At 53.7% G+C, this 26,174-nt stretch overlaps 1 protein-coding gene and 1 long non-coding RNA gene across 5 annotated transcripts; one reads left to right on the forward strand and one right to left on the reverse strand.

The window, feature by feature from the left end:
• Positions 1 to 79: 79 nt before the first annotated feature.
• Positions 80 to 25,117, forward strand: NOP14 (NOP14 nucleolar protein). 4 transcript variants are annotated; one of them, XM_027068890.2, is made up of 18 exons: positions 83 to 365; positions 3,416 to 3,550; positions 4,070 to 4,211; positions 8,637 to 8,779; positions 9,255 to 9,389; positions 10,383 to 10,505; positions 11,696 to 11,827; positions 12,685 to 12,934; positions 13,861 to 13,991; positions 14,578 to 14,663; positions 15,673 to 15,808; positions 17,756 to 17,857; positions 18,382 to 18,535; positions 20,152 to 20,311; positions 22,464 to 22,611; positions 24,280 to 24,398; positions 24,547 to 24,702; positions 24,873 to 25,117. In XM_027068890.2, exons 1-18 carry the CDS (start codon positions 171 to 173, stop codon positions 24,970 to 24,972), a joined length of 2,547 nt encoding a protein of 848 aa, XP_026924691.2. In that variant the 5' UTR covers positions 83 to 170; the 3' UTR covers positions 24,973 to 25,117. The 4 variants fall into 4 exon arrangements, 3 of the variants coding, with proteins under 3 accessions (XP_053073647.1, XP_026924691.2, XP_053073648.1); XR_008296446.1 differs by lacking the exons at positions 24,547 to 24,702; positions 24,873 to 25,117 and adding an exon at positions 22,907 to 23,751 and having other exon boundaries at positions 80 to 365; positions 24,280 to 24,396; XM_053217673.1 differs by lacking the exons at positions 24,280 to 24,398; positions 24,547 to 24,702; positions 24,873 to 25,117 and adding exons at positions 2,612 to 2,817; positions 22,907 to 23,320 and having other exon boundaries at positions 256 to 365.
• On the reverse strand, positions 21,413 to 24,348 carry LOC128314598 (uncharacterized). The gene is made up of 2 exons (XR_008296450.1): positions 24,234 to 24,348; positions 21,413 to 24,202 (listed from the first exon to the last, which is right to left on the reverse strand). It is a non-coding gene; the product is annotated as an uncharacterized LOC128314598 (long non-coding RNA).
• Positions 25,118 to 26,174: the final 1,057 nt, after the last annotated feature.

Here is a 26,174-nt window from a genome sequence, read left to right on the forward strand (position 1 = left end):
TGGGAGTTGTGGTCGCTGGCCTGTAGGCGAATAGGCTAGCTTGCCGGTCGCTTGTGCGCCTCACTGGCTCAGTTCTCGCGGGACGAGGGCGGGGCGGCTCTCAGGTCCCCGCACGCGTTTCCGGACGGAGCGATCCGTGCGGCCGGCCGAGCGGGCCTTCGCGGTGGCTGATGCAAGCCATGGGGAAGGCTGGGGGTGTCGCGGCGCGCAGGAAGGGTCTGGGGGCCCCGGCGGGAGGCCGCGCGAGACCCAACCCCAACCCGTTCGAAGTGAAGGTCAACCGGCAGAAGTTCCCGGTCCTGGGCAGGAAGGCGCGCCACGCCGTGGGGCTGCCCGGGGTGTCGCGCGCGCGGGCCGTCCAGAAGGTGAGTGGCGGGGGTCGCGCCTCCGGGACGTGGGGACGTGCCGGGGCCGCCGCGGTCCCCGGAGCTGTGAAACGGAGGTCCCGGAGGGCGCTGGCGCCCTGGGGCCGCTAGGAGAGCCAGAGGCGCTCCTTTCAAGACATCAGATTCATGCCGGCACGGCTGGGCGTTCTGTGGTGTGTCGTGTGAGCCTTCACGCCTGCTGCCCTTGCACGCGCGGCGGTGACGTTGCCCTGGAAAGCTGCTGCCGCTTCGTCGAGGTGCAGCACACGCGTGTTCGTCTCTCTCGGGCGTGGGTCATCGCTTCTGTGCCCCGTGACCCCTGCGCACACCTCCTACAGCCTTGTCTCTCGGGGACTCTGAGCTATTGGTTCGGGGACTGTGGATGCTCTTCCTCCCCGGGTAGGCATACACGGGATGGGGATGCTTCACAGACGTTTGGAGAGCACGTGTTTCTGTCTTTCCAAGCGCAGCACCTTATCCCTTGAGAGGAAACTGAAATGCTTCCTTCTTTCCTGTACTTAGGGTTCCAGAATAATCTGCACCTCTCGAAGTCAGTGCAGATGGAATTCTCTATCTATATGCAGCCGCTGAGACGCGTTCTTTGGTTTGTTTAGGATATTTGTTGTTACTGTAAGGAATATACACTAGTATTTTATTGAAAAGTTAAGGTAGGTGGGAAAGTTAAGGCACAGAAAGGGCGTGTATGTTTCCCAAGGTCTCAGAACTGGTAAGGGCCAGGGCTTGCGCTGGTTTGAATGGCTGTGAAGCCTTAGCTCTGTTCTAGCTGCTGGGAGATAAAGGTCACCTGAGACTGGACCCCCTGCCTTCTAGGGCGGCCAACTGTGTCCCGTCCTACAGTGTGCTCTCCGGTCCAGCTTTGAACTGAATCGGTCGGCATCCTTCCTCCAAGGAGTGGTCACGACAAACTTAGGATGGCCTCTGATCAGTGCCCCGGGATCCACCCCAGGGCAGGCTCTGGGATGGGACAGTGTGGGCTCTGCAAGAGCCGTGTTTATTTTCACCCCCTAGGCCTCAGTATTCTCATTTCTAAAGTGGGGATGGTAATAACTGTCTTTCTCTACTAGTGGTTGTAAGGTTAAGTAAATAGCACATCTGGCACATAGTAAGCATTCTAGCATTTTCTAAACACTAGCTATTATTCTTAAACTTCTTAGCTTGTCATTCTCAGACTCCTTCCCAGTCTGGCCCAACCTGTTGTCCTTGCTTTGCCTCTTACAACTCAGTTTGTCCAAAAAGTCCTACCTTACCCCCCGCCAAGTCTCCCAGGGGCTGGTGCAGGTCACCGCCTCTGATACTTTCCCAAGCCCTACGGCCCCAACAGGGCAGGTTGCTCACGCCTGTAACCCCTGGTAGATTCACCTGTCAGGTGCCACACCTCCACGTGCCCGGGGCCCCACACCTCCGTGCTCTGTGCTGAAGGCCTGGGGTGAATGGCCTGGAGGGAGGTGTTGGTGCCTCCTCTGATCCCAGTGCTTGGCCCAAGTACTTAGTAGAAACAGGCCTTTGAAGGAATCAGAAGTAGAACCTGAGTGCTTTGGGGGCTGACAGTCTGGAGGAGGTACAGTAGGAAAATCGGAAACTTCTTCCTAGTGGGAGCCACACTGGAGCTCGGAAGGGCGAGCAGAATGTTACAGGTGGGGACCGAGGCACATCGTCCCCTGTAGCGGAGAGTGTGGCACGGCATGGGGTGGAAGAGCTCAGAGCTGTCCCAGGGGAGCTCAGGTCATCCAGGGCGGTTAAAGCTCGATGTGGGGGAGTGGGGCGGACAGGGTGGCAGGGGCTGGGGGGGCCGCGTCTTCTCAGTGACAGTCCCTCGGAAGTAAACGCACTGGCCCACGTGCCCTCTCTCTTGTCAGTGGCAGCGCTTTGGGCAGCACGCGCCATCTCATGGCTAGGCCTCACCTTCCTCAGTTCTCACAGAACTTGTGAAATAACAAGAGTTAACGTGTCCATGACCCCTCACACCAGAATAGGCGTCGTACTACGGGGTTCATATTGAATCCTCGCGGTCAGCTTTATGAGGGAAGTACTGTTACCCCATTTAATGCATGAGGAACCTGAGACAAGAACGGTTCCAGGCCTTTCTTCAGGTCAGGAATGGAGGAGCCGAGACCCAAAGCTAGACTTGAGTGTGACACACACCGTGCCCGGCTCTGTCCTGAGCCATCTTGTGGCTCCCGTACCGACAGCCTGAGGTGATTACTACCATCACTTCCCTTTTATAGGTGAGGCCTCTGGTGGACAGAGAGGTGAGGTGCCTCCCAGAGTCGTAGCTGGGAAGTGGTGGAGCTGGCGGAATTCAGTGTCCACACTCTTGACCTCACCTCCTGGGCCTCACACGTGAATGACCATGAAAGTGCCACGCGTACTGGTTTGGAGTCGCAAATAACCGTTAGCAAGCAGACAGATTTATGGATCTGGAATCCGAGAGGTAACAGGGATTGACTGTTTACCAGCAAAGGCACGTATGTACCAAAGAGAAAACGGGCACGCCTTACTACAGTCTTTGTGTCTGCGATCGGTTATGGCATTACGGTTTACATATAGGGCTTCCTGTTCAAGTCCTTGTTCATGTCTCCCTTCCTCTCAGCCAGAACCTTAGCTCCTCCAGCTTCTCCACCTGGTGGAGCTACCCCTGCGTGCTCCAGCGTTCTGCTTTCTTTTGGTTGCTGTTGTTTTTTCTTTAACCTTTAGTACTGGGCATGGAGGTCCCCACGCATGCTCTAGGGAATCCCCTGGGCCCCAGACGGTCCTCTCTTTGTCTCCATTGTATGGTGGCAACCCAGCTTCCCTCGGTAACTGAGGTCAGTCTTTCCAGCTGGCAGCTCAGCCCCTTTATTTTGACTGTTGGTTTCAGTGGTCTGAGGCGTACAAAATGGCCAGGTGGCAGTGTCGTCTTACGCTTCGTTGGAACCATCCCGTGTCCCCTTGTAGGAACGTTTTCCCTTTAGGGACCAAGATCGCCAAGCCATCAGAGCTCCGAATTGCACCGGGACCAGTGTGAGATTTTTCTGTGATCTGTTTTCCAGCGTACCCAGACGTTACTAAAGGAGTACAAAGAAAGGGATAAGTCCAATGTATTCACAGATAAGCGCTTTGGGGAATACAGTAGCAACATGAGCCCAGAGGAAAAGATGATGAAGAGGTTTGCCCTGGAACAACAGGTATGCAAGACAATTGGAGGAGGGTCTTATGTTGCAGACTGAACAAGAGTCCAGCACAGGGAGAAGGCAGTTGCCCCGTGCCCGTTGTTCACCTATACTTGTGTGGGCACTCACGCACGAGGTGCAAATCCTGTACCTTGTCTGCGTAGGCCAGGGGGAAGCAGCCTTTTGCAAATACCGCTTGGGTGGAAGAGTAGCTTAACTAGAACGTGCAGCAGGATGTGTCCTGGCGTTCTTGACTCAGTTGCTCCTGCGGCTTGGTCGGGTGGATTGCGAGTAGGTTGTGGAACATCCTGGTGGGTAAAGCTGCATGAGTTACCGGTGGCTGAGCTGGCCCACTGATTTGGTTACCTTCCGGGGGTTCTGTTCATATCTGAATCACTGCTCACGTGACCCAGAATAAACTGGAAACTGCTTGGGCTGCATTGTTACATTATGTAAATAGTGGAAGAATAACTGATTTTTGCTATTAAATGGTGGGGAATTTTTAGGAAATTGATTTTTTTTTTCTTCTGTCAGCGACAACATGAAAAGAAAAGCATCTACAACCTCAACGAAGATGAAGAATTAACTCATTACGGCCAGTCTTTGGCAGATGTCGAAAAACATAATGACATTGTCGATAGTGACAGTGATGCTGAGGAGAGAGGAACGCTGTCTGGTAAGGGCCGGGAGTGGGGGCAGTCTGCTCATCATTACTTTCTTCCAGCCCTTGGAGACCTAGGAAAATGTGGGATACAAGTGCCACATCTCTAGCTTCTCAAGAATTGTACACGTGACAGGGTCTTTTGTGTATTTTTTCACTATGTCCAGAGGGTGTATACGTACATAGACAAAGGCTTTTTTAGGCTGAGAAAGCACTTCCGTATCCCTTATCTTATTTGAACTTCACCACAGCTCATTTTTACCCATAGCTCAGAGAAACAAGGTGATTAGTGTGACCCATGATTCAGAGCCATGGGTAGAACCCACCTCACTGACTGCCCTCACCCACACTGCTTTGCTACCCCTGTTTAGTCAGTTTGGTCTGAATGTTTGAACTAATGGGTTTACGTGGTTCTTTTAGTCTTTATTACTATGGAATCAATTATGGCAGTTTGGGGAGTAGTTAATACTGGGCTTCTTATTTATAGATGGTATCGTGGTACTAAAGCAGATAAAATTTAGCTTCGGGGCAGCTGGGTGACTCAGTGGGTTAAGCATCTGACTCTTGATTTCGGCTCAGGTCATGATTCACAGTTCGTGGGATCGGGCCCCACTTCGGGCCCTGTGCTGACAGCACAGAGCCTGGTTGGGAATCTGTCTCTCTGTCTCTCTGCCCCTCCCCTGCTTGTGTGCATGCTTGCATGTGCGCTCTCTTTCTCAAAATAAACAAACTAGGGGCGCCTGGGTGGCTCAGTCAGTTAAGCGTCCGACTTCAACTCAGGTCACGATCTCGTGGTCCGTGAGTTCGAGCCCCACGTCGGGCTCTGGGCTGATGGCTCAGAGCCTGGAGCCTGCTTCCGATTCTGTGTCTCCCTCTCTCTCTGCCCCTCCCCCGTTCATGCTCTGTCTCTCTCTGTCTCAAAAATAAATAAACATTAAAAAAAAATTTTTTTAAATAAAATAAAATAAACAAACCAAAAAAAAACAGTGTCCCATTTTCCAACATCTTCAGAAAGATGCAGAAACTAAAACTGACTTAAAGCTTTTGTCTTTACAGTGTGTGGAAAGCTAAGGCATTAAAGCCGTGATTGCCCTTTGAAATTTGGATGCTCCTGGGGTCAGAAGGCTTAGGACGTAGGGCACACATGGTTCTGTTGCATGGCACTGGGGATGGGACCACAGCTGTGCTGAGACTGGGGGGTTGTAGAAGACTAGTTTCATCTTCTGTGCCTTTCTCTTTGTCTTCTCATTGTTCGAGATTGTTTTGAGTGCTTAAGTGTTAAACACGGTCACTTAGCTGGTCATAACTCACTGTGGCAAAGGTAAGCGCTTGACACCTTCATGTTTCCAAACTGGCCTTCACAAGGTGAGTGGCCGTGGCCTTATTGGCACAAGAGGCTGTGATGCTCGGGTGTCTGGAGGAGACGCTGGATTCCATGTCTTCCTGGTGTTGGGTCTTAGGGGCTTGACTGTTCATTAGAGATTTCCTGGCATCCTTTGATTTTGGTTATAAGCTCACCAAAACCCAGGTAACTTAGAAAAGAAAGGCTCTTATATTTGAAAATATGTATACTTACTATAACTTCACAAAGGAATCATTTGGAAACACATTCTGTTTTGTCCAGCTGCATGACACGGTGTAGTCTCGTATATTAGGAGAGGTGACAGGTGGCTGTTACTTCCTTGTGTAGCTGCAGAGGCTGAGGTTGAGGCTGGGCATTGGGAACTTGCCTGGGGCTGCAGAGCCAGGTGGAGCTATGCCTCACATCCCTCTGGGTTTGACTTAAACCGAAACCATAGTGTTATTCTCTATCACATTGTGAAAACAAGCATTTAACATACTGTAAACTGTAGTTGGATTTCAGAATACATAAGTATCTAAAAAGCTTTCTAATTAAATCCTAATATAAGCACACTGATGGAAGATTTTTTTTCCAAGACTGAATTTGTTGTTTTTTTGGGTTTTTTTTAATGTTTATTTATTTTGAGAGAGTACGCGTATGCGTGCGTGCAGGGGAGGGCGAGAGAGAGAATCCCAAACCGACTGTGCACTGTCAGCACAGAGCCTGACTTGGGGCTCAGTTTCACAACTCTGAGATCATGTCCTGAGCTGAAATCAAGAGTCAGACACTTAACTGACTGAGCCACCCAGGTGCCCCATGACTGAATTTCTTATGTAATACCACCTTATTAGTTAATGGTTTGTATACTTTTATTTTCAGAAAATATTGTAAATAGTCTTGAATTACTAAAATACTAAATAGTGTTTTCTGATAAATTTTCTAGGAAACAGAGGAATTGTTTATTTGATAAATACTGGCTTATGTAGCAGGCACTGTTCTTGGTGCTATAAGAATAGCAGTGAATAGGGGCGCCTGGGTGGCTCAGTCAGTTGGGCATCCGACTTTGGCTCGGGTCATGATCTCGCAGTGTGTGGGTTCGAGCCCCGTGTTGGGCTCTGTGCTGACAGCTCGGAGCCTGGAGCCTGTTTGGGATTCTGTGTCTCCTTCTGTCTTTCTCTGCCCCTCCCCCACTCAAGCTCTGTCTCTGTCTCTCTCAAAAATAAATAAACATTTAAAAAAAAAAACAATAGTGAATAAAAGCTTCCTGCAACTTACTACTGGGAAGACCCAGACGATAAACAAAAGATGTCACTAAATTATATGGAATAATGGAAAGCAAAGTGTTGTAGGGTAAAAATAAAGTAAGTTCCAGGCTGGAATGTGCCAGTCAGGTAGTCTTGATTTTAGCCTCACTGAGAAAGAAGGTGGTGATCACATAAAGATTCAAGGGCAAGAGTGTCCAGGATGATCCTTACCTCAGGTGGGAACATGCCTGGGGCGAGGGATGATAGCAGGTGGGTAGACCAGAGCTACCTAGGCCACAAGAAAGATTTTGGCTTTTACTGAGGACCTAAAGCCATCAGAGGGCATGGAGCACGGAACGACTTCGTCTGTGGGGCCGAGCCAGGAGGATTGCCGAATGAATTAGATATGGGTGTGGGAGGAGGAGAGGGATCGGGAGATTCCCAGGGTTTCAGCCTGAGCACCTGTTAAGGTGGGACTGCCAGACTTGGGAGGGGCTGGAGTGTGACACAGACTGGCTTCAGGCAGTTTGAAATGCTGTTAAACCTTCCCGGGAGGCCTCAGGCCTGGAGCTGCAGCCCCAGGGGTGGGAGGGAAAGAGCGGATGAGGCATCCTGGAGCTGCTGGAAACCACTGAGAAAAAAGCCTTTCCAGGAGGGAGTGGTAAGGGTCCCGAGCCCCTGGTGGTAGGCGCAGTGAGAACTGGTGAGCCTGCCTCGGTGGGGAGCCCATCCAGCAGTGATGGAGAGCCCAGGCGACCCAGGACTAAAGGGCCCAGGAGCAGTGAGGGTGATAAGAGCACCTCAACGGGAGAGAAATCAGATAATGACCCAACAGAATGAGAAAATTTGATTTGGGACAAAGGTGGTTGAATTGCTCAGGTCATTTCCTTGAGTAGCCTGGAAGGGATGGCCCAGACGCTTGTGTGGTAATTGAGGGGCTGAGGATGATGCCCCAAAGATGCTCTCTGGTTGGGTGGGCGAGACTTCTAGTTTTCTCAGCTGAGAGCGGGTGGAAACGGAGCCCCAGCCCTAGTGAGTGGGCCGTGGAAACGATGCCGCCGACGGGGAGCCTCAAGAGCCTGGCAGTGTTACGTACGATGCGCTTCCTTCCTGCACACACGTTAACCTGCGCAGCTGTGGCGGGGGCAGGTGCTCCTTGCGATCTCAGCAGGTGGCGGCAGCATTAACAAGAGGGCTGAGGCTGCCAGCAGTGTGGGACCCTGGGCCCCGCTGGGGAAAGCAGCCTGGACGTTCTGTTTCTGTTACTGGAAGTGAGTATGGCTTAATGTATAAGCCTCCATTTTCTCACCTGAGATACTGGGTTTTTTAAGGATTCTTTCCATTCCAAAGGTGATGATTCCCACAGTGCTTTCTCTCTCATATGCCCTGGTAAGTGGGGCCGGCTGAACATCAGTGTCTTATGCTGCTGGCTCGGGTTCCTGCCCTCAGGACTTTTTAATCTCCGAGTCCCTGCCCAAGAAGGTGTGAAGAATGTAGGTTCTGATGCAGCCCGATCCTAAGATCTCCCTCCTAAGACTCCTCACTCGGCTTGTTTAACTGAATTTGCTGGTCTTTTATGCAATGCAATCAGCAGGTAGATCCTTGGGGTTTCCAGTCATCAGGTCATGATCAAGTGGTATTCCATGTCTGGGTTTTCTTGGAGAGGTCTCGGGCGTTTCTCAAGTGCCACTGTGCCTGTGGTCTCGTGCAGCTACTGCGTGTGACCGTTTTTTCTTGAATACGGAATTGGTTCTCAAGACCACACTTGGGTAAACGCTGGTGGACCAGGGCAGGAAGTGGGTCCTGCGCCAGCGCCTGGGCTTCACAGACGTGTTTTCTGTTCTTTGTTGCCAGCCGAGCTGACCGCCACCCATTTTGGAGGTGGTGGTGCCCTCCTTCACAAGAAAACTGCTCAGCAGCAAGGCGAGGAGGGGGAGAAACCACGGTCACGCAAAGAACTGATTGAAGAGCTCATTGCAAAATCAAAACAGGAGAAGGTGCGCCAGCACACTCGGTGGGGGCCTCCGTCACCAGAGACGCTCGCAAAACACTTTGGGACTTTTTTCCTTGTGCATCTTTAGGCTGTAGCTAACATTTTTCTGTGTACTTAATAGAAGCATTAATTTTGAATAGGGGTATTTTATTTCACCATGTATATACTTCTCATGGTCCGTTGTGTTTTGGGGAGGGGTGTTTTTTGTCTGGTTGGGTTTTGTATTTTGACATTATTTTATCATTGTTTTACTACCGGCAGACTGTTCAGAGCGTCTTAATGAACAGTTTACAGCAGGAAATTAGTTCTGTGTGATGAGATTTTGTAGCTTTCCTTTTACAATACTGATTTCTCATGGTCTATTCTGCTGATGCATTAAGTGTTGACTCTGCGTCAAGTGTGGCCTGGACACTGACGTGGGGCTGCTCGGTCGGGGCCCAGCAGTAGTGGCACACACCGTGTCCCTTCTCTTTCCCCAGAGGGAGAGGCAGGCACAGCGAGAAGATGCCCTGGAACTCACAGAGAAGCTGGATCAGGACTGGAAAGAGATCCAGACCCTCCTTGCACACAAAACACCCAAGTCTGACAACAAGGACAAAAAGGAGAAGCCCAAGGTGGGAGTCGAGTTGGTTGACCTTTTTCTGGGAAGAGGTGGAGGCCGGCGTCTCCTCTGGCCTGTTCCTGACATCAACAACTGTTTCCTTTTCTCTTGGTTCCTGCGTCCTCCGGTGGGCAGGAACTTTCCTAATGCATGTAGTGTCCGCGTAGAGACAAAAAGTGACTTCCATATCTACTCCTGAATAATTAAACAAAAGAAAATGGTGGTTTCTTGGTACGAGAAGTCCTCGAGGGTGAGACCTTCTTCAGATGGTGTTTGAATTTTCCTATTACACGTTTGTATGTTGATGTATACAGTTACTTAGTTTTCCCTCCAAACAGTATATGGTTCCTACCACGTTCTTTTTAGTCCGAATTGTTGGAAAAGCTGCATTCGCACGAGTGACTGGCTTCTAGGAAATGCCTAGGATCTCACTGGATGACTGATGTGTGGCCAGCGTCCACCTTTGTGAGCCACTCTCACTGTCGCTGCTGCCTTTACCCAACCCACATTTTGTGGGCTTCATGCCTAATGAGCAACGTTTTATTAAAGCAGTATGTTTCTAGAAGAATTTCCCAGGAGTGAAAATTCCTATGTATCTTTACTTAAAGTGCCCTCAAGACTGAGGCGCCTGGGTGACTCAGTCGGTTGAGCATCTCACTTCAGCTCAGGTCACGATCTCATGGTTCATGAGTTCAAGCCCCGCTTCGGGCTCTGTGCTGACAGCTCGGAACCTGGAGCCTGCCTCAGATTCTGTGTCTCCCTCTCTCTCTCTGTCCCTCCCCCACTCACAGTCTATGTCTGTCTCTCTCAAAAATAAACATCCATTAAAAAAATTTTTTTTAAAGTTCTCAAGACTGATTAGAATAGCTTTCTTTCAAGAAGAAAAGACTCCGATATGGTTTGGCTTCATCCACCATGGTGTCCAGGGATTACTGGACATGCAGGAAGTGGCTGTGCAGGTCATTTTAAAAAACCCTAAAAATGAAGTTTCTTCTTTCTGCCCTAGCCTGACGCATATGACATGATGGTCCGTGAACTTGGCTTTGAAATGAAGGCCCAGCCCTCTAACCGGATGAAGACACAAGAGGAACTGGCGAAGGAGGAGCAGGAGCGGCTTGAGAAGCTGGAGGTATGGGTGTGACTGTGACCGTGACCTGGGGCCCAGCGCCACTCGGCCCACGTGGTCCCCGCGGGAGGCCTTCTGCCTTCTCTCAGGAGGGTCGCAGATGCACGGTTTTATCAAAGGAATCTTAGACTATTTGAAGTTTATGTTTATTTTACTATAAGTATCTTTTTTATTATAGAAGCAAGAAAAATGCAGATAATACTCAAATACACCAAATAAACAGTGAGTGTTTGCTCTAATGCCTATACCTCAGAGCAACTGCTAACTATAAAGTGTACTGCTTTCTCAACTTTTTTTTTTTGTGCCTTAAAGAAGCCTTTTAAAATTTCATACATTAAAGCAAAAATTGGGGCACCTGGGTGGCTCAGTCGGTTAGGCATCTGACTTCAGCTCAGGTCATGATCTCATGGCTCGTGAGTTTGAGCCCCGCATTGGGCTCTCTGCTGTCAGCTCAGAGCCCACTTCGGATCTTCTGTCTCTCTCTCTCTGCCCCTCCCCTGCTCACTCGCTCTCAAAGATAAACACTAGGGCTCCTAGGTGACTCAGCTGATTGAGTGTCTGACTTCAGCTCAGGTCATGATCTTGCAGTTCATAGTTCAAGCCCCACACCAGGCTCGCTGCTGTCAGTGCAGAGCCCGCTTCAGATCCTCTGTCCCCCTCTCTCTGCCTCTCCCCTGCTTCTGCTCTCTCAAAACTAAAAAACGTTTTTTAAAAATTGAATAAGTAAACATTGTAAAAAATATACGAATGTTGGCACACCATTCTATGTCTGTCCCTTTCGGTACAGCCACATCACGAGGCTCCTCTGTCACCTGCGTATTTCCAAATAGCGGTGTGGTTGGGCTCGCAGCTTGGACACACAGACCACACCGCGGGGTGCCTGCCCTCTTCGGTGGCTGTGCACTGGGGAGTTAAGTCTGCATAATTTAGCCAGTAAGACCTTAGAACCACAGGCTTGCCTTCCTTGTGACTAGAACATCCTTGTGCCACAGCATTTATTTTCATTCCTGTGCGATAGGAGGTCCCCCACTTGATGCCTGCTCGCCTGGCGCCTGCACATTAGAAAGAAGACAGCAGGCTCAAAGCCGCTGCCGCAGGGACCGGGGCCCCGGGGAAGGAGGGCAGGGACGGCGTGCCTCCTGCCGACGAGCTCTGTGCGCTCAACAGACGGCTTTGCTTTCTTTCCCGCTCAGGCTGCCAGGCTGCGGAGAATGCTCGGAAAGGACGAGGATGGCGGCACTAAAAAACCAAAACATCAGTCAGCGGATGACTTAAATGACGGCTTTGTCCTGGACAAGGACGACAGGCACTTGCTTTCTTACAAAGTGAGTGTTTGCCTTTGCTGGTCGGCTTGCTCTGTGAATTCAAAAGCACAGTTTCCGGTGTCTTGTTTAATGGGTTTATCACAGGTGGGAAGTGTAAATCTCTGAGAACACTCATGCGCTCTGTATCTGGGTGTCCCTGGCGGGTCAGGTCCCGCGCCTGGAAGCAGGCTGGCTGCCCGGAGAAGGGGCACGCTAGTCCCCTGCTGTGTGTTCGCCTGTTAACATCGGCCACTTTGGTTTATGCGGGCTCAGCATGGCCATGGAGCGAGTTGAGTAAAATAATCGAGTTTCTGAAACCGGTAGTTTTTAGTTCACAAAGTCTGTAAAGTCTACACCCTTTCCCCTTTAGAGCAAATCAGGTTTCAGGGCGGGAATACAGACGCAGTTTTTTCAGCAGAAAAGGATCCGAGGCAGGAAACGGAGTGCTCACAGAATGCCGGGCTATTGAGCAGGAGGGGACAGTCGGGGGTCACCCCCAGGTGTTGAGGTCCTGCCACCTCCAGGTGCAGCCCAAATGTTATGAAGTCCCTGCTGACCAGTCATCTCCCAGCCCCAAAGCCAGCGGTGAGACACTGCAGACGCGGCCACCAGCGCCCATGGCCACTGGTGCGCCTTCCATGCCTTGCCGCCCCGTGGCAGGAGCTAACCCTTGCCCAGAGCCCTGGCGACCAGGATTCAGGAGGCTGTTGGCAGGCCCTGTGGCTCAGGAGCTCACCGAGGTGGGGCCCGGTGCCCGAGGGCGAATGCAACACAGGGTTGGTGCTCCGTGTGCAGCGTTTTGACGTGGTTACAGGATGTGCCAGCTGCGCGCTCCCCGGGGTAGTGAGCCTGTGGTGTCCCTGTCTATTCTACTCCAGGATGGAAAGGTGAGCACCGAGGAAGAGCAAAGCAGGGAAGCCGGTGATGACAACAGTGACGAGGAACAGGATGAAGGCCCGAGCGAGGACTCAGAGGAGAGCAGTGGCCCTGATGGGCACTCGGACCTGGAATCGGACGTGGAGAGCGAGGAGGACAGAGAGACCCAGCAGGCTCCAGGGAAAAGGCTGAAAAGCGATGGTCACAAAGCTCGAGAAGCTGCCAGAACAGAGCTGCCCTATACCTTTGCAGGTAGACCGCTGGCTTTTCTTATGTCTTGGGATGACCTCCACGACCTGGCGATATGTCTACCTCGCTGGGGCCCCTCTGAGGAGTGGGGGCCAAGGGCACACTTCTGGGCACACGGACACCTGCCTACCTGTGAAGTCTTGGCTCGTGTCATTCTCCCCGCTGTCTGGCCGGAGTGTTAGCCAGCCTTTGTGGTGTGACTGCAGGTGGTTTTGTGGGCCCACGGCAAAATGAGGACGCCACGTGCCTTTCCTTAGAAGCTCTCTGTGCTCTTTCCATGGCCAGCCTTTTGTGGTGGAATCGTGGCCGCCCCGGAGAGCCAGGGCAGGGCCTGGGAAGTTGGGGAGCTGCCTGTGAGGAGGCTTCCAGTGTTCAGACCTGGGCAGTTGAGTGGCCACATAGCATCTTATAGCAAACGTGGCATGTCTTGTTGTCTGGTTTGCAGAGAAGAATCATCTGGTTCTGGTGAGCAGCCCTAGGTTGTCGCGTGACTTAGGGTCACTTCCAGAGGAGGCACTGGCGGGCGAGGCCTGCGACTGGTGGGAGTCTGGGGGTGGTGCCGACACTCTGCTCACATGGCTTCTCCCGTGTCAGTCTGAGCCCGGTCTGGACACTAGAACCAGCGCTGTGCCACTTGAACCTCCCGTGTGCTGGGCATGGAGTTGTCGTCTCACTGGGGCTGTGCTCGGGTGCCTGTCACTGATCGTAGCCGTCCCACCTCACCTCAGCCCCAGGACGCTCTGGAGCACGTGTTAGATGCACCAGAGGTAGCTGTGGTGTGAGGCGAAATGTGTCTGTAGAATCGTGTGAAATCGTGTTCTGGTGAAGTATATCCCTAATGTTCCTTTCCGTTCTTAACCTCTGGGTTATCAGAAACATGAGTCTCATTTTGAATAGTAACCGTGGCATGTGTTTTGTGTTTTTGATAGCCCCTGAGTCCTACGAGGAACTTAAATCCTTATTATCAGGGAAATCGATGGAAGAGCAGCTCTTGGTGGTGGAGAGAATTAAGGCCTGCAACCACCCCAGCCTCGCGGTGGGAAACAAAGCGAAATTAGAAGTACGTGTTGGGCGTTGTGGGTGGCAGGGCAGCCCCGCTCTGGGTCAGAATGCTGACTGTCACGCGGTGCGCCTCAGCGCCTCGCGGCCGTGAGCACCGCGCGGTGACCGCGGAGGGGGGCTCGGGGCAGGCCGAGGGCCACCTCTGCTGAGCACAGCACCGTTGCCGTCCGCCTGCAGGCGAGGAAGACCAGGCTCAGGGAGTGGCTCACCTGGCCGTCAAGTGGCAGAACTAGACTTAGGGAGATGAGTAACGGGGAAGGTGCCCCTCTTCCCGCTGGGTGCGCGCATTCACGGAGCAGGTCGCGGTGCTGGGTGTGTGCTTGGTTGATCTTCAGGCTTGGGTGTCGTCCGCCATGATGGACGAGTGCACACCTCAGCCCGCAGCTGTCCCGTGAACCCACCGCCCAGTGTTCCACGGGAATCTTGGCCTGCGTTTCGCAAGGTGCCCCCGTCAGTGGCCCCGAGGTGTGTGCGCACCCGCTTTAGTCAGAGTGTAGGTGGCAGTGCCTTGCACGGCTTGCGTGCCTGTGGTCTTTATTCTGGGGCTCAGCACTGAACTCTGTTCCCAATCTGTGTTCCTGCAGAAACTGTTCGACTTCCTCTTGGAATACATTGGAGATTTGGCTACAGATGACCCACCAGACCTCAGAGTGATTGATAAATTGGTTGTGTAAGTACAGAGGGTGTTGAACTGGATCACGGGGCTGAGTTGAACAACTTTTATCCTACTTAGAGCCACAAAAATACACCTCAAGTTACTAAGGTTGCCCTTGCAAATAGACCCCGCAGCATACACCAGCGATGGTGATGTCAGTGAAGACGCCCCCTCTGCGTGGCGTTAGCACACTGCTCCTGTCACCCTGGAGAGCGATACGATGTTACCTACAAACAGGTTGACTTAAGACAGTTGAACACTTCAGACTCGTTCCTGGTGCTTGAAGATTAGCTTTCTGTTTCGTTCACCAGTTCCATTTCAAGCTCTGCTTGGACAGGTGAAAGGTGTTTGGGACACGGGGTAGACTCCATCGTGGTGTCCAGGAACCCGCCCGCTCCAGGTTCACGCCTCAGTGGACCCTGACAGGCTCGTGCTGTGAGCGTCAGGGAGGTTGGTCCCTCTGGTCTGCCTGTTCCCACCCTGCCCGGCGATGGCTGGAGCCCTCGCTGCACCAGAACTCCTGTGAAAGCAGGCCCTGGAGTGCGGCTCCTGGGCCAGGTCATCGGAGAGAGGTGTGGGGGAGGGAGGATTAAGTGAGCACAGGTAGCTTATGGGTGCCTCTCTGGGGCCAGCCACACACTGCGCACCCCACCCCCCATGCCACCTTCTGCCAGCACGGCAGGGCTCACAGAGGGTTCCCGTGGACAGCACCTTGGCACGGTCTTCTGAGTGTGGCACGTAGAACGTGCCGCTGGTGGCATTACCTTTTCACTAGCATTGCTGCTAAAATGTCAGGGTGTTTTAAGAGATGGCAAAAGTAAGTGTAGATTGTTATAAAACAAGCACTACTGGGAAAATTACCTGGGTCGCCAAGAAGGCCAGCCAGATCAGTAAGAGGAAGAGTGGATTCATCCAGGGGTTTCCAGTGCATCACAGGGAAACGGTGAACGTGAAGTTAGGGGGCTCTTTTTCTGTTTTTGTTCTCTGGAGTCATTTTCACCTGACCTGTGTTTCTGATTAACAGGCAGTTATACAATCTTTGCCAGATGTTTCCTGAATCTGCAAGCGGCTGCATACAATTTGTCCTCCGAGATGCCATGCACGAGATGGAAGGAGCGATTGAGGCCAGAGGCCGGGCGGCGTTTCCAGGCCTGGACGTGGTGAGCAGGCGTGTGGTCTCAGCCACCAGGGGCCAGTGGCATTGGCCCCTGGGAGGGCTCACTGAGTACCGTGCGTAGTAGTTAGAGCTTCCAGACTGATCTGGAGAACAGGCTGGAACTAGGTGGGAAGGATTGTTTATCCATTAACAGCGAACTAAAATGTGTTTCGTAAAAGAGGAGACTGTGGTTTGATTCCACGCACATGGGGCTGTGCGTGGCCTTAGTGGCAGAGAGACTTTAGGGCGAACAGAACACGTATGTTTTCCTAAGGCCCTGAGCCCTTGTGCTGGAGCTGCTCGGTCCCAGTGTCTGCTCGTTGAGGCACCTGCGTGGCTCCGAGGTTTCTAACAGTCCCGTAAGAGCCGCGGGCTGCACTGTCAGCCTCGGTGACTTTGAAGAAATACTTGTTCCGTCTGTCCCATATTCTAGTCTTTTCTGTGGAAATGTAACAGTGATTAACAAACTTAAAAATACAGGATTTACGTGCCTGGTTTTAAAGCCTCTCCAGAGCAGGGTCTGAGCCAGTGTCCATGCACCGCTGCTGCGACTTCCTTCTGTGAGCCTCGGCCCTTAGCAGACTCTCCCCGTTTACCTGCTGATTGGTGGCCAAGGAGACACAGCCTGTCTCCCCACGGAGTGTCCGTGCAGAGACCGTGCAGCGGGGCCATAGGCAGCGCCTGGGCCCCATCCCTGCTCCTTAGATGAGCTGTGTGGCCCTGGCCTTTCTCCTTGTCTGGAAGCGGGGGTGACGGTTACAGTAATGTCTGCCCTAGAGATCTGATATGAGGACTCATGACCTAACGCGCGGAATGTGTCTGTGTCACTGCCTGGGTGCAGCAGTCACTAAGCTGGGACCATCACCCGTCACGACCGTTCCTTTAGCGGACACTCGTGGTCTGCTGCTGGCAGAGCGAGGGGTCGCGGGGGGCGGGGGTGCTGGGGGCCAGGTGGGCTGTCCTCCACCTCTGCCTCCCTGTGCCTTGTGTCCCCTGGAGTCCCAGGTCAGAGTGAGGTCGAGGGCTCTGTGGGAGGCCCTCCTGGTAGGTCTGTGGTTGACCGTCGAGCCCCTGCCAGGAGCAGGAAGGAGTGGGGTCTCCTGGGGTGCACGTGACATTTTCAGAGTGATCTAGTTCTGGGTGTTCTGGGGGATTTCTTGGTGCCTTTGAACAAGATGAAGGGTCTGCAGATTCGACGATTTTCTGCTTTAATCTGTGAGCCAGCCTCTTCGGTGCCTCCCAGGGTGGGTAGCCTGTGGGTGCACCTTTCCCTGTTAGTCCCTGAAAAGTAACTGCCTGTGATTGTCGCCCTCTTCCCCCCCTCTTCGGGGCCCCCATCCACTGCGTGCGGCCTCGTCTGTTTCGTTTTTGTCCCAGAGCCACCACTCACGCCCCGGTTCTTCAGGGCTGGGCCGAGCCTGGTGCAGTGGGACTTTGTGCGTTCTTTTCTCCTCTTCCCGACCCGGTACTTGTCTGCCCCGCCCATCTCCCTGTCCCCAAGCCTCAGCACCTGCCTTCACCCATGAGAGAGAGAAACAGTGGCCTGTGGTCTGTAGCGTAGCTTTAGTCTCCACGGCTCCCACTCTGAGTCTAGCTGAGGGTGATCTCACGTGTTTGAGAGGAATTATTTCGGTGAGCAGTCTTCCCGCGTCCTCTGCCTGTTTCTGCCAGGCCGTTGGCGTGTTTGTCAGTGCTTAGCGGCTGCTCTGGTGGACTGTGGCGGGTGTGGTGAGTGTGACAGAATGGGTGTGAGCCAACACGTGCAGGGAGGTGCCGCCCTGGCTACCGGACGGTGGGACGAAGGTGGGACATGGGTGTGACGTCGCAGGCGCTCCGCTGCCCTTGACCGGGACGGTCAGAGCCTGATTTGCCGCCAGGCCCTCTGTAAAGGTCGCGTTTGAACTTCACTCTGCTGTGTCTTTAATCCGTGTGGTAACGCTTTGTCTTTTAGCTCATTTATTTGAAACTGGCTGGGGTGCTGTTTCCAACCTCTGACTTCTGGCACCCCGTCGTGACGCCTGCACTCGTGTGCATGAGCCAGCTGCTCACCAAGGTACGTCCTCGGGCCCCGCTCGGTGAGCCCGTGGCGGCGCAGGGCTTGTGACCCTCGGGGCCACGGGAGGGAAAGTCACCCAGCGGGGCCTGTGGAGACAACCAGTCAGTATCTCTGAGGCTAGAAGTGGTAACCCGGACGAGGTTACAGAGGATGTGACACCAGAGAAGACAAGTTCATGGTGAAGGCATCAAGTTGGATGTGGGGTCTTGTCCCCATTTTGGCTTTAAAAAGCCCAGATAGTCTCGTTCTCCTTGGTCAGGCGTATGGCTGGTTCACTAACGGTGGTACTTGCCATTGTAACTGTTCTTGGGAAGGGAGAACACTAGGGTCGCCTCCCCTGAATAGAGCATGCAAGGGAGACACACACACACACACACACACACACACACACACTCACACTCCTCTGTGCAGGTGAGGCTCTGGGGCCACACGTCTCACCCGGGAAGCCAGGTTGCATACCTGGTGCAGCCTTCCAGAACATCACTCCTGACCGCTGACCATGCCCTGTGCCTCTGTGCCAGTGTCCCGTCCTGTCCCTCCAAGACGCGGTGAAGGGCCTGTTCGTGTGCTGCCTGTTCCTGGATTACGTGTCCCTGTCTCAGAGGTTCATACCCGAGCTTATCAATTTTCTCCTCGGGATTCTCTACATCGCAACTCCAAACAAGCAAAGCCAAGGTGAGCTGGTTTGAGGGAGCTTTCTCAAGTTCATTACACGTTAGCATTCTTTTTGAGGACTTTTAAAAGTAACTTGTACTACTTGTAGAGGGTGTGGGACACGGGAGCGTTAGGCCAAATCATCTGGAACCCTGCTGTCCAGAGGAGCAGCCTTTCCTTCCCCCGCTTTTGTTAATGTTTATTTTCGAGAGAGAGAGCGCATGATTGTGTGGACACACTGCACCCTGAGAGAGTCGGGACCCTATTGTCTGTGTCCCCCGTGTCAGCCAGCAGCCGTGTGCACGAGCCTGGACAGTGGCATGCTGGGTATGAAGCACAACGACCAAGACTTCCTGTTAAAGATAATAAGACACATCAGGGTTTTTTATATTGATTATGTGTTGAGATAATGTTTTTACATTTTGGGTTAAATAAGTATGTCATTAAGATCTATCTTTTCATTACTTTCTCTTGCAACAAGAACTTCTCACTCACTCTGCGTGGCTCACATCGTCTTTCCAGCGGCTCAGCCCTCCTCTGTGTAGTTTCTAGTTTCTACTGTGGGGATTTTGGGAGGAGTAGCCATCAAAAGCAACATTATGACAGGAGGGAGTTGTAGTGTTTGTTGATCTTCTAGACTGCCCCCTACTCTCCATTCCCCTGTCTGCCTCTGGCCACACCCAGGATGTGACCACACACCCTGCTTCCCTCTTGGGTTTTTGAGGTGTCACTTGATCTCTGCCCCTCGCTCTTTTGTGTCCGTAGGATCAGCTTTCCTGCCCCGATCGTAGGTCGTGTCTCAGGGATAAGGTGCAGATCTGATGCTGCCTGTTGTGCGGAGCACCTCACCAGTGCTGGGGTGGGGGCGGTGGGACGATTTCAGACCTTCAGGGGTGCGGCTGAGGGAGCCCAGCAGCTCCTCTGTCCAGTACCCTAAACATGGGGCCTGTCCTGCTGTCCCCTTGTGACCTCACGGCAAAACCTCCCTGCACGCCGCTCTGCTCCCTGGCCACTGACCCCGCATCACATGCTCCAGCGTGCTAGGTGTGCTTTTGGGCCCTGGAGAGGCTCAGTCATGCCCTGGGAACCTGCTGCAAGATGGTCATAGCCCAAGGTGAGGGCTGCAGTGAGATTCACTGGACGCTGGGGTGGGGGGAGGCGGGGGGCAGGCTCGCTGTCAGCCCACCTTCCCCTCCCCCTTTGCCTGCTGTGCCTGGAGCCCACCAGGCCTGGCAGGCCGTGCTTGCTGCCTCAGTGGCTCTTCAGGGCAGTTACTGGGTTAAGTCCTTGTCACTGGCGTCTGTCCTCTGTGACAGGCGTTCTCTGACCTGGCTGGTTAACTGTACTATCTGCCTCCCGCCCTCCCCCTGCTCTGCTCCACCATTATCTTTCTGAATCTCAGTCTTGTTCACTTCTGTCGTGTGGGTGTTGTCTACTGCCTATCTCCCCAGCGAGGTCAGGGACCTGGTCTGTTCCCTCAGGCACCCCTACGAAAGCTGTAATCCCACCTGTGCGTGATAAAGATAGGGTGTGTGTGTCAGAAGTGAATTTTCTACAGGCCTCACCATGTAGAGCCTGCCCTCTGAGCCCAGTAATGCTCAGAGGCTGTCTCTGTCCTTGTCCCACCTGGAATTCAGGTTACACTCTGGTGCACCCTTTCAGAGCATCTGGGAAGAATTCAGAGTTGCTTTTGGTTTCTGATGAAGAGGACATAGCCACATGGCAGAGGAGAGGCCTCTCCCTCCACTGGGCAAATGGACTGAAGGCCCAGACTAAGACGGAGGCCAACCACATGAGGTAGGTGTATGGCCTGGGGCACCTGGGAGGGTGTGCCTCAGTGCCTGGCCTGGAGCCAGACATGACCAGGAAAGCACTCAAAGGACGCACCGGTGTTCACTCTGCAGAGGATATAAACTTAACATGTTTATATGCTCTAAAGACTCTACAGAAAAGCTGTTAGATCTAATAAGTTAATTCAGTGAAGTAGTGGAATACAAAGTCAACAAAAAATGTCAGCTGCATTTCTATGCACAGTGAACAATTGAAAAGAAAATTAGAAAATTTTACTTACAGTAGTGTCAAAAAGAATAAAATATAGGAATTAACCAAGGAGGGAAAAGACTATCGAAACTATAAGAGGTCACTATAAATAAATGGAAATACATCCCATGTTCATGGATAGGAAGACTTAATCACCTCCAAATTCTGTCACATTGGGAATTAGGTTTCAACATGTGAATAGGGGAAGGTCACAAACACTCCGTCTACAGGAGGAGGAGTATGAGGAGGACCAGGGGTTTTTGTCAGAAGTCTTTATTCTCTGATTTTCAGAATCGTGGGTTCTTTCAAGTGTTCCTTTGTCGCAGTAAAACAACAGAAGGTTTACCATCCTAATCATTTTTTTTTTTAATTTTTTTTAAAGTTTATTTTTTGAGAGAGACAGAGCATGAGTGGGGGAGGGGCAGAGAGAGAGGGACACACAGAACCCAAAGCAGGCTCCAGGCCCTGAGCTGTCAGCACAGAGCCTGATGCAGGGCTTGAACTCACCGAGATCGTGACCTAAGTCGAAGTCAGACGCTCAACCAGCTGAGCCACGCAGGTGCTCCGGGTCTTAGTCATCTTTAAGAGAACAGTTGAGTGGTATTAAATAGATTTGCACTGCGGTGCAGCCACCACACATTCATCCCCGGAATCTTCTCATTTGTAAGACTGAAATTGTATACCTATTGTACACTCCCTCCCCAGCCCCAGACTCCCACCATCTACCTTCTGTCTCTGTGGATGTGGCTCTTCTAGGGACCTCACTGAAGTGGAATTACAGAGTATTTGTCTCTTCATTTTTGTCTTATTTCACTGAGCATACTGTCCTCAAGGTGCAGGTATCAGAATTTCCTTCCCTTTTTTTTTATTTATTATTTTTTTTTATTTTTATTTTGGAGAGAGCATGAGCAGGGGAGAGGGGGCAGAGGAAGAGAGAGAGGAAGAGAATAGCAGGCAGACTCCACGCTCAGCACAGAGCCCCACATGGAGGCTTGATCCCACGACCCAGGGATTGTGACCTGAGCCAAAATCAAGAGTCAGATGCTCGACCGAGCCACCCAGGCACCCGAGAATTTCCTTACTTTTTAAAGGCTGAATAATATGCCATTGTCTGGATGGACCACGTTTTGCTTCTCTGTCAGCGGACACTTGGGTTCCTCCACATCTTAGCTATTGTCAGTAATGTCGCAGTGGATGTGGGTGTACAGGTATCTCTTTGAGGCCCTACTTTTAATTCTTTTCAGTGTATGTTCAGAAGCAGAATTGCTGGGTCCTATGGTAATTCTGCGTTTAATTTTTTTGATGAGCCTCCACTCAGTGCCATATTTTACATCCGCGCCAACGGTGCACAGGGTTCCGGTTTCTCCACATCTTCACCAACATTTATTATTTCATTACTATCATTTTTTTTAATAATAGGCATTCTCATGGGAATCAAGTGACACCTCGTGGTTTTGATTTGCATTTCCCTAAAGACTAGTGACGTTGAGCATCTTTTCATGTGCTTATTGGCCATTTGTATGTCTTCTGTGGAGAAGTGTCCGTCCAAGTCCATGAAAGAAAAAAAAACCTGTCCTAAAATTTTGGAGATCTGTCTGCTTGATTTTGCAAATAGTAATTTAAAACCTAACACAGAGCCACTCTCCCAAAGTTGTTACTGCATTTCCCACAACGGTCCTTTAGACTTGGGGACGAAAGGTGTGTTTCGCGGTGTTTCTGGCCCGATGCCGTGAGCCGTCGGCTGCTGCGGACACTGCGCGGGCAGGGTCTCCGCTCCGGTGGCCCCGCGGCCCGGGACAGGTCTCGGAGTTGAGTGCTGCCGGGGTGGTTGGCGGAGGCAGTGCCCGACGGGAAGGAGCCGGCTCCCGTCTGGCCACCGGCCCTGACGCCGGGTGTCGCCCTCTTGCAGACTGTCCTGCCTGGCCGTGTGTCTGGCTCTGGTGAAGCACTGCGTGCTCACGTACGGCCCCCTGCCATCCTTCCACGACATCGTGCGGCCCCTCCGGGCCCTGCTGACGGAGCACCTGGCCGCCTGCAGTCACCCCCAGGAGCTCCAGGTAAGGCTTCCCGGCCGCCTCGGGTGGGTGGGGAGCAGGTCAGGGGGCGTTCTTGTCACGAGGCTGTGACTCTAGGAATCGGGGACACCAACAGGAAGGCGCAGTAGCGGGGTGCCGAGGGAGAAGGCACTCGGCCTGCACGGCGTCTGGCTCGAGAACCTGGTCTGAGAGCTGCCCTGTGTTCACGTGCCCTCTGGGCTCCGCATCCCCTGAGCCTCACAGGTTTTCTGAGAAGAGTCCCACGGTTCTTTACAAGGTGACAGAAGCCAAGAAGGACCCCCTCGGTTTCTCTCAGCAGATGTCTTCAACAGCTGCCGGTTCTGTGGCACGTCTTTTGGTCGTGCCTTCGTTAAACTCCAGACCCTCCTTCCCGTGGGTGCCCCGCCTCCCCACCCTGTCTCCTCTGGAGTCGTCCCCAGCCGGCCATAGGCTTCTGTCCGAGGGGCCGTCAGGGCCATCAGAAGGCGAAGGCGGGACTGTGGTGTGTCAGGCCAGGCGAGCTGGCACACTCCCTTCACCCGCTCGGACCCCGTCATCTGCAGAGTTGACACTGGCCCTTTTCTCTGCCTGGAGCACTGTCCCTAAAGACCGGCGGCTCATCCCCTCGCTTTCCTCAGGAAGCCAGGCCGTCCGGAAGGGAGTGGCCCCTGCTGCTCACCCCTCCCTGGCCTCTCCTCCACAACACATTGTCATATCTCTCCCCTGCTAGCACAGGGACAGGCCGTGTCCGTGAGGACAGGAGCTCAGCCGTCCCTTGTTGGACACCCTCCGAGCCCGGGCGGTCCACACGGAGTCACCTCAGCACGTAGAGATTGATGAGGCTAAGATGTCAATAGCTATGTCTTACTGTAGGTGTGGCTGTGGCTTGTCCTTTAAAGGACGGAGTGGCTCTCTGGTCCTGCGGGAGGGGCCTCGATGGTGCTAATGGACCCGGGGCGAGCCAAGCGGGCTGTGCCTCACGTGCAGTTCCTGTGGAGATGGGGCTTTTGGCCTCAGAAGCAACTGTGTGGGCCGGGGGTGAGGGGTGCTGTGCCCGTGGTGCCAGAGGCCTGAGTTCCAGGACACAGCTGTGTGAGGGGAAAGGAACCGTCAGTATGCCGGCTTCTAGAAGGTTCCTCAGAAGTCACAGCCGTGGTGAAGGTACCTTAACCATCTGGTTCTGTAAGGTCAGATCACAAAGTCGGGTAGAAACTCAGTCTTGCCCCCATAGTGTGGCTCCCCGTTGGCTGCCCCTGCACTCCTCGCCACTCAGGGTACAAGTGAAGGCTGTCCCGTATGTGTCCTTAACGGGTGGATCACGGACACCCATTGTGAGCGGTTTCTCTGGGGAGGAGATTCCTCGGTGTCTGCCGGACGCCAAGGCACAGGCGGTCCTCACTTCTGCGTGTGCCAGCAGAACACCCTTTTGCACGGGTCTCGGTGGCCCTGCAGTCCTGCCAGCCAGGACGGGAGCCGGCCCGCCGTGCACCGGCCCCCACCCCTGCCGGCATGAAGGGGGCTCCCTCACGGCTGGGCCCGCACCCCTTTACTTAGCGGAGGAGGCCGGGAGCCAGAGGGGCGCAGCAGGGGGGCCGGGTCTCTGTCCCGTTTCCTGCCCGGGGCCCGGGGCCTAGAGGCCACACGCCGGCGGGCCTGCTGCAGCCTCCCCACCGCCTGCCCGCGTTTCAGGACCTGTGCCGGAGCGCGCTGGCCGCCATGGGGAAGCAGGAACGGCGCTACCGGCCGCTGATCTGTGAGAAGAGCAGGCCCGTGCCACTGAAGCTGTTCACCCCCCGACTGGTCAAAGTGTGCGTAGCCACGGCCCCCCGGCCCCGCTCTGAGGGGTCCAGCCGGGGGTGCAGGAGGGCTCGGGATGGGGAGGGGGGCGGGGGGAACAGCCACAGGGGAGCAGACTGCCCGAGGCGGGTGGGCTTGACCTCGGCTCTCCACTCTCAGCCTGGAGTTTGGGCGGAAGCAGGGAAGCAGCAAGGAGGAGCAGGAAAGAAAAAGACTGATCCACAAACACAAGCGTGAATTTAAAGGAGCCGTCAGGGAGATCCGCAGGGACAACCAGTTCCTGGCTCGGATGCAGCTGGCGGAGACCCTGGAGCGGTGAGGAAGCTGGGGGGGCTGCCTGACGGGGTGGGGGGGGGGGAGGCCTGGGCCCCTGACTCCCCGCGTCTCCATGGGTCCGGCGCCCGCGTGCTCGTTAGTGGCTCGTGGGCAAGACATCCTGCAAAACAACTAATCCAGAAAATGGGGTTTTGTCCTTTGCTTTGAAGGGATGCGGAAAGAAAGCGAAAAGTGAAACACCTTTTTAACAGTCTGGCCACACAGGAAGGGGAATGGAAGGCTCTGAAGAGGAAAAAGTTCAAAAAGTAAAGTTTCGCACATTAGGCAAGGAGATCCTGTAGACTGAACGTAATAAAGGCTGAACTGTCAGTGTGACTTCTTCTTCCCCGCACCACAGCCCCACAGTCCTCCGTGACAGCCACGCCAGCCGGCCGGGACGGACTCCTCCGTCGTCCGGACAAGCCTCGCTGAATCACAGGGTTTGGGACTGAGGGGATCCCGGCCAGCTTCGTGTTGGGACGACCACAGATACTTGGCTCCTGTACAGAAATCGGTGTACCTGGCAGGTGATACAGGGCCCGGCGCTGAGGCCTTGCCTCCCACAGGCCGGCGCTGGAGGCCAGTGTCACACAGCTTGTGGTCACAGCAGCCAGTCCTGCGAGGTGGCCCTGGGACCTGCACTGAGACACCAGTCCCTGAGGTCACACAGTCGGCCGTGGCAAAAACCACAGATTTGAGGACTGGCCAGGGGGGTGTGGGGGACTCGGAGTGGCTGGCAGGACGGCCTAAGTGTGGTGGGAAAGAGGAGGTTGGTTGGTGGGGAGAATTGGCAGTTTGCTTTTGGCCAAATCGGGTGGTGCTGGAACTCTACGCGGAGTCCGGGGCCAGAATGCCCCTGGAGCACGTAGGGCTCAAGACCCGACTACAGAGAGCAGCCTTGGGAATGAGGGAGGAGCACTCAGCCAGCCTCCCCTGGGTCGCCAGAGACCGGCTCGCCAGCTGTGTGGCTCCACAAAGCCAGGAGGCCCCGGCAGCTGTCACAGGCACGGACCAGGCTGGCGTCACCTCCTCGATGTGCAGGCCTGGCCAGCTGTCGTCGTTCAGCCCCGGGATCTCGTGCACCTGGGCCTCAGCCCGACGTCCTGCTCTTCAGTCCCACGAGGCTGGACCGGGCCGGCAACAAGCCCTAAAGCCCCAGCTTTGGATCACGCTATCACTCTGCTCCCCCCGCCCCCCGGGCCTCTCCCCAAACCCCCTGGACATGTAATTCTTGGAAATGTCAGGATCTGTGTATCTGGCCCAGCCCAGCCCTGCCTCTTCCTGCAAGGGATTCTGGAAGAAGGGATGAAACCCGGCTAGGACCAGCCTGCCAGGGGCAGAACCGAGGGCTGCTCCGAGCCTTCTGAGACACTATTTCCAACTCGTACCTCATGCCCCTCCCCCGTGGCCCAGCTGGGAAAAACGAACATGACCCGAACGTATCCTTTGGAGAAAGTGCTAACGGCTTTCTT

The sequence above is a fragment of the Acinonyx jubatus genome, chromosome B1 (genome assembly GCF_027475565.1).
Source record: "Acinonyx jubatus isolate Ajub_Pintada_27869175 chromosome B1, VMU_Ajub_asm_v1.0, whole genome shotgun sequence".
Lineage (NCBI taxonomy): Eukaryota > Metazoa > Chordata > Mammalia > Carnivora > Felidae > Acinonyx > Acinonyx jubatus.

Bases quoted from the DNA above. Each gene is read 5' to 3' on its own strand.
- NOP14 (XM_053217672.1), top strand. From the start codon at position 171: ATGCAAGCCATGGGGAAGGCTGGGGGTGTCGCGGCGCGCAGGAAGGGT. The intron at 9,390-10,382 runs GTGGGAGTCGAG...TTTCTGCCCTAG, and splicing joins ACAAAAAGGAGAAGCCCAAG to CCTGACGCATATGACATGAT. The intron at 18,536-20,151 runs GTGAGCTGGTTT...CCTGGAATTCAG, and splicing joins TCCAAACAAGCAAAGCCAAG to GTTACACTCTGGTGCACCCT.